The sequence below is a fragment of the Eulemur rufifrons genome, chromosome 1, assembly GCF_041146395.1.
Source record: "Eulemur rufifrons isolate Redbay chromosome 1, OSU_ERuf_1, whole genome shotgun sequence".
Taxonomy (NCBI): domain Eukaryota; kingdom Metazoa; phylum Chordata; class Mammalia; order Primates; family Lemuridae; genus Eulemur; species Eulemur rufifrons.
The window spans coordinates 51,448,130-51,455,475 of NC_090983.1; the positions used below are offsets into that span (position 1 = coordinate 51,448,130).

Consider the following 7,346-nt stretch of genomic DNA (forward strand, 5'->3'; position numbering starts at 1 on the left):
CAGTGCTCTGAAATTTGCTTTCTCACGTTGTGGACATCTTGTTCTGAGCCACGGCTGGGCATTCCCAGGGTCGTACAAAGTGCCCGCTGCACTCGCTTGCAGCAGGCGTCCTAACGCCAGCTTGGTGCTCCAGCAGTGTTGTCCCTTTGCCTTTCAGCCAGGAAAACTGCCTAGAACTCGTTTGCCCAATTTTCCCTATCCCAAGCGAGGCAAGACTGTTCGATCTAATCAAGAATTTTATGCCCATCAAATGCCCTTTCATAATCTTTTTTTATACATGAAGAAAACATCCAGGCTGAAGACAAGCAATTCCTTGCCGCAGGTATGTCTGCAGTGAGCCAGGACATGCAGGATGTGCCTTCTGAATTTGGGGGCCTTTTCATTTCAGCTTTTCAGTGGCTTTGAGCTCAAAGTCACCCCCCCCCCCGTTGGACTAGGTTTTAAATAGGAATTATTCATTCACAGAAAAAAAGTGTGTATATCAGATATAATTTCAAATCTGTTCTCAAAAATTATTATTTTTTTTGTCTTTCAAATTTCTGCCTACAAATCTGGTCCTTGAGGCCAGAGACTGCCAATAATTTGAGAAATTTTATCATAAAAGATTGAGCAAGATAGAAATAATGCAAAAGAATGATCTGGGCCCCAGAGGATGGAAAGTGCGCCTAAGACCCTAAGGCTGAGATGAAACAAATGGAATGAAAAGGCAGTGGCTCTGAAGGCCAGCCTTTACTTCGCTTATGAGTATTTAATGTATCTGCTGTTTTCGATCATCTTTAGATCAGTTGGAGCAGTTACCATTAATAATAAATCAATATTGCACCATAAAGGAGATGAATACCCATGTTTGTACCAAGACGCCCTTCTTCCTGCCACAGTTCTTTTCAGAGAAAAATTAAAAGGGTCGCTTTAGCAAGAAAATAGCATTTGTAATCAAAAAGTTGCTTGCATCTGCACTCTTGTTTCTGGGAAGATGAGCTGAGGCCCCGGGTCTGAGTGGACCTGGGGACTTCTAGGGTCACCCTGAATTAGGGCCCTGAGCCACCTCAGCACTGTGTCACTCTTTGGGGCAGAGTAAATGGGGACAAATTAAAAGCTGCCTCGCTGGGGCACTCCTCCAGGTTACAGTGTGCACCTCCCGGCCAAGGTGAAAAGAAATCCAGAGGAAAATGTGGAGGCTACCAGAAACACGATAAGGGGTCTACGGAGACTTGCAAAACGGCCGGCGCCCAGAGAGCCTCTGTCTGTACAGACACAAAAGACTGCTACTTCGAGCATTTTCCCTCCACTTCAGAGTCTGAGACTTCGGCACCGGCGCCGCGCTGCAGGATCCCAGGCCACCCTCCACAAGCTCCGCACGCTCTGAACAGTGTGTCTGGGGTGGGGGCATGTCTTCAGTCCCCAGAGGTCCTGTTCCGATCCCCTATCCCTTGTCTGGCATATCTTGGGCGCTGCCCGGAGGAAAGAACTGCAGACCGCTGAGCAGCCGTGGTTCGCCGGTGACTGCCAGCCAAGGCCAAGGGGCCCCGGCACAGCCAGATGCGCTGCCGCTGGGGCCGCCTAGGGAGGAGCACAACGACATTTGGGAAGGAGAGTTCTCACCCTAAGTAGACTGAGGCTCCGGTTCAGCCCCGGGAAAGGTCACTTCACTGTAGCTAAGCTGGACCCGCAGCCAGACAAGCGGAGCCGGGCATACCCGCGGGGAACACCTACTCCTCTCTCTGGCGCCTCGCCGGGGGCTCATGGCGCCCCAGCCTCTGTGCAAAAGCAGATGCCAGCTCCTGGAGGCGGGCGGGCAGCCCAGCAGCCCGGCGGGCGAGGGGGCGAGGGGACGAAGCGGGGAGCAGGCGAGCGGCCCCCCTACGGCCTTTGGACCAGGGTTTGGAGAGCGGGAGACAGCAAGTCAAGGAGGCCAGCGGTAATTCTGAGGTCTGCAGGCTCTTCACAATGAACTTCGGGGAGGAGGGGGGAAGGGGCAGCCATCCTCCCTCAGAGCAGCCCATGTCCTGGAGCCCTGTCACCTCCCTTTTGAACCGCGGACCGGGACACAGGCGCTCTCCAATGTCAGGGACGTTGCTGAGGCGGGGAGGGCATGCAACGAATAAACTGCTTCTGAGAGACGATGCCAAAATCAAACTCCGCACCTCAAAACCAGCAGGCAGCTTGGAAGGGCGGCCAGGTTCTGTCAAACGCAAAGCCCGTTTGCTTCAAATACATTCCCCATTCCACAGCGCCTTAAAGTATAAACGTTTCCGGGAGATCCTGCTGCTTCCCATGGCCACATCAGCCCAGCCTGGCCCTGGCGCCCCAACTCATAGTCCTTCCTGCCCGCGCATCCGGGTCGCCACCGGTAGCCCCGCAAGCCAGGCACGGCCCACGGGCTCTCTAGCCTAGAAAGATTCCCCTCAGTCCCTGATAAGTCTCATTTTTTCTAAGACCACATTCAGCTAAGTTGTCAGCGCCCTGATCTGTTTTAAACAAAAGCCTTTTAATCATCTCAGGCTGTCTGAGAGCTCTAGACGGATGCGGTTTTTGCGGGGAGGGGGATGGAGGTCCTACCCTCAACCACGTTTTCCACTCTCATACCAACAAGAAAATTGATTCTCCCTAATTTAATTAACGCGCAGTGGCCATGACATATTTCAAAACGCATATATTTGTCTTTTAAAACTCTCTTCTCAACACCATCGGGTTATACCAAGGTATTCTTTGCAAACAGCTTTATCTTTAAGGAGACAACGATTAGGTCATCTCCTGTTTCATGAATCTGGTTGCTCCCTTTTCTCTGTCTCTATACAACTTCTCACACCTCATGGTTGCTTAGAACAAACAAATAGCAAACACCTTAGCTACCGCCTGTTTCTAACAGGCGGAGATCGCCTATTAGAATCCAGTATTGGAAAGATAAGGTACCGCTGCCTCTGGGTCAAACTCGGCTTCTGGAACGTGAGCGCGCCCTCGTGTGGATCTCCAGGCCCCTGCAAATGGGAAATGGTATCTCTAGGGTTCGGCTTGCGTACTGTGGTGGGCACACAAGCTTGCAACATTTAGACGCAGTTAAAAAATATATAGATGGAAAAAGAAAGAAATAAACCAGTTTTAAGCTCCTGGAACAGTCATACTATTGGGACACTGACATTTTTACCGATGCCCAGAGTTCCAAACAAAGGAATCCCCTTCTTAACGAAATTTTTTGATTGTAGGCTTTGTTTCTAGTGAATCTTTCCCCAAAGGTTGAGGGATGCTTTTTAAAACAATATAAATATATTTCCTTTTGTTCCATGTCATAGAAAGTGCAATAATTTATATGACAGGGTGGCAAATTGCTTCCAAATATAATGAAGGTGTAAGTCTACACAGAACTTCCTCCTTCCAATACCTCCTTTTAAAACTGTGGTTCTTCATTAGAGCAAAGGGGATCGCTACCCCCGCACCCCAAATCCTCAGCATTTCTTATCTGTAGCAAAAACATGCTAGTAGGTATTTTAATCTAACTAGCATTTTTTAAAAGAAGTCAATTGCTATTGCATTACACAAATATTTGCAGGGAAATTAAGGTTATTGATCCTGAAATTGGGAATTTTCTTAGATTTATGGTGAGCTCCTGATATGACTCTGTGTGGTCGTAAATGTGTGTGTGAGTCTGGATGTGTGTGAGCATGTATATATGAGAGTGGGTGGCAGTTGAAAATCACAGAAGAACCTTAAGGCGCCTAATTATTCAGAAAGGTTAAAGGTGATGACCTTGACATTTTGGAAGTTCAAAGGCATACACTTATGCACTTATTTTTTTCCTTCTCCACAGAAGCCTTAGCAGTTTTTAAAAATTGCATTTCAAAATGCACAGCTCTTGGAAAGATCCATGGGGTGCTGTGCATTTATGGATTTATATTTTGACTTTGGGCTTATGAGAGGTTAAGAGTCATAAGATTCACTTAACTGTTTTCAGAGAAAGAGAAGCTTTTCTCACTTCTCCAGTTTATTGCACATTGCGGAAATCTCTTTTGGGCCCACCAGAAGGTGTATAATATAACCCAATTAAGCTGTTTAGAACTTTGGCTTTTATGGTGTTGTCTAGACAGTTCAAGGTTTTGTAAACAGCCTGGCCTGGCCCTGCAACATAAAGTGCAGTGCAGCTCACACCACATTCTTTAACTTGAAGCGATAAATGCGGTGAGAAGCAGGTCTGCAGCTCCTAGCCCTATTCCAATGTGTGTGTGTTGGGGGCGGTGTGTACGTTCCCTGCTTCCATCCCACTATGACACCAGCAAGGATCCCAGGCCCTTTCCACCCACTGATGTCTTTCTTTTAACAAACTTTTTCCCCCCTTTCCAATGGATAGTCCTATTTTCCATTTCTTCTTTTAAGGGACGCTGTCTCCTTGTCACCTCATTAAGAGAGAATTGGATTTTCTAAACAGTTTTTTTAAAAAACGGTTTTTGTCTTTTCAGAAATTGCAAGTTCACTAGACTAGGGGTGGGGGTGGGGATTTACTTCTTAGTTTCCTGTTGCCCCAACATCATTGCCTGGAGAAGGCAACACTAGGATGGTTGGATCACAACATCAATTCAGAAATTCATCACTAACCTAATTTTAAAACCAGTGTAGCCTACAGGGAGTAGGAGAGAACAATTCCTATTTTAGTGGGATTAAAAGTATTTCACTCAGATTTTCAGTTGCATGGAGGAGAGGATTCTGGCCACTAAAATACCCTAATCAGACACTAAACTTCGAAGAGGAGAATCCATACAGTGTATTGAAGTTGTAACCTCCATTTTACTAGAAACCATTTATTCGCACAAAAAAAGACAGTGACTTATGCCTTGATATGACAGACCAAAGGTACATTTCCCAGAGTTTAAATAATCTGCGTTCACGGAAGGGGAAAGAAGGGAATCTCTTAAACTCAGAACAAAACACCAGAGCCTTCTAGCCCCGCGGCCTAACTCCCTACAGATCCCGCCGCCTCCCCAAGAGGACTCCAAGAGGGGGAGGAGGAACAACAGCACATTGGCGGTAAAATTGTAAAGGGACGTTTGCATTTACCATTTTCCCCTTATTAGGATCCGCTCGGCCAAGTCCCCGGCCTCGTCCGCAGGCTGCAGTGGTCGCTGGGAGGTCCCGAGTTGACCGTGGGAAGGAATGGTGAAGTTCCACAGAGAAGAGGCGTCATTAAACCCAAAGACATTGGACCTGCGGAGGGCAGGCTGGTGGGGAGGAGGGTGGGTGAGTGGGGTTCGGGGGAGGGGGCGCTTCCTGGAGCTCTCAAAATAAGGGGTTTCCAGTGAAATACTGCAGACGGTCTCTGTTCAGTTTCTTTTCTTTCATCCTGCGATTCTGGAACCAGATTTTGACTTGCCGGTCAGTGAGGTTGAGCATCCGAGAGAGTTGTAGTCTTTTCTCTTTGTTTATGTACACGTTAAAGAAAAACTCGCGTTCCAGTTCGCGTATCTGGTACTTCGTGTAGGGACAGCGCTTCTTCCGGGACCGCTGGGGGGGCACTGCAAGTCAAAGAGAGCAAGGGGTGAGAGAGGCTGCTGCTTGCCAGCCCCACCCGCCCGCCCGGGTCACTGAGCGAGGGCCAGGCTCTGGCCCCGTTGGGGACGTCCCCTGCCACCGCTGAAAGGCTCTGCCTGAGTCGTGGGGGATGATATATGGGCGGGCACAGGAGAGAGTGCGGGCGTGGACATGTGTTCACGCCCGGACACACACACACACACACACACACCCTCTACACACAAAACCAGCCTGGCACTGAGGTGTGGAATCAGAAGGCGAGGCAGGCTCTGAACTGAAACCCAAGGGGAGAGAGACACGAGCGCACCAGCCCGGGGCATCTGCTAGACTCCAGCGGCGCGCATTAGCTAACAGCTTGGATAAAGTCCAGTGCAAGGATCAAACTCCCCCCCCCCCCACCCGCGCCTCTCTCCCTTAAAAGCAGGAGGCTCGGGTGTCCGCACACACAAACTGGTTCGAAATCTCCCTCACTCCCTCCAAGGTCTCTAGCACCCCCTTCCCAAAACTGGAGAAAGGCTCTCTGCAGCGATTAATGTCTTCTTCGAAAGTCTACCTTAAGCCCACCTAAATTGGTTTCCTACCATAAACACGCTTTACAACGGCCCGGGAAATCTTATAGGATGTATAAACCCCTTCGAATGCTTATAAAGTAGCACATAAAACGGCGCAAGCAGAGGGAGGCCCCCTCCGCCCCCCTGCACTCGCAGACCCTGGGCCCAGCCGCTCGCCCTGTGCCCGGTGCCTACCTGTGCCGCTGTTCTTCTCGGCCCCTGTCTCCCCCGTGGGGCCCTCGCCATCGCCACCGCCTCCTTCCGCTGCCCCCTTGGGCTCCGACCCGGGGGTCGCCTTGGCGCAGGGACTGCCCCCGCCGCCACCAGCCACGGTCTTGGGGTCACCCTTGTCGGCAGCGCCCTCGGGCTGTGGCGGCGCCGGCGGCGGCGGGGGCTGCGGTCCAGCGAATGGGGGCCCAGGCGCCGCCTCGTAGAACTGGTCGAATCCCTGTGGCAGGATGCCATTACGGCCCACCGCGCTGTAGAAGTTGGAAGCGGCACCCGCGGGGCCGTGCGGCGGCCCGGGCGCAGCGCACACCGGCTCAGGCGCTTTGAAGAGCACGTCCGGCCGGCGGCCCGCGGGAGGGAGCAGCTCGCGCTGCATGGCCGCCTCCTCGGCCGCTGCGGCCGCCGCAGCTGCAGCTGCCGCTGCCGCGTAGTAGGGAGCGTAGCCCCCGGCGCCGCCGCCGCCCCCGCTGTGGCCGCCCCCGCCGCCGCCGCCGCCGCCGCCCCCAGCGCCACCGCCGCCGCCGCCGCCGCGGTATGGCCACTTGGCGCGCTCCAGGCCGTAGTCGCGGAAGGCCACTTCGCGCACGGGCTGGACGTGCGGTGCCAGGTTGGAAGAGTAGGGGAAAGTCATCTGGCAGGACGACGGTTGGGAAAGGAACGAAGGCTTGCTAGCGAAGTCAGACGGGGCCACATAGTAGGCACAGCCCGGCAGGTACATGCTGGCTGCGCTCGGGCCGCACTCGTCAAAGTCGTTCATGGCTCCACGGCGTGCGCGCCGGCGAGCCCCGGGCCGCTCCCGGCGCAGCCAACCTGAGCCATCGATTGCACAAGAGGCTTGGGCCAGGATCAACTAAGCAAAAATCCCCACCGGGCGCTGACGTGCAATTCATCTTGATTGATTCTGGTGGTAATTATGTCACGTGACGCCATGAAGAGAAATGTCCTTATATCTATATCAGCGCTAGCCAACACGCCCCGGGACGGCTCCTGGCGCCGAGACGCGCGCGCGCTGGGGGCGGATCGGCCTCCCTCTCCTGCCAGCTCTCCCGG

The 7,346-nt window shown here is 52.4% G+C and overlaps 1 protein-coding gene across 1 annotated transcript; it reads right to left on the minus strand.

Moving 5' to 3' along the window:
* Window positions 1-4,651: 4,651 nt before the first annotated feature.
* On the minus strand, window positions 4,652-7,129 carry HOXD11 (homeobox D11). Its single transcript, XM_069470571.1, has 2 exons — window positions 6,264-7,129; window positions 4,652-5,501 (listed from the first exon to the last, which is right to left on the minus strand). Exons 1-2 carry the CDS (start codon window positions 7,051-7,053, stop codon window positions 5,266-5,268), a joined length of 1,026 nt encoding a protein of 341 aa, XP_069326672.1. The 5' UTR covers window positions 7,054-7,129; the 3' UTR covers window positions 4,652-5,265.
* Window positions 7,130-7,346: the final 217 nt, after the last annotated feature.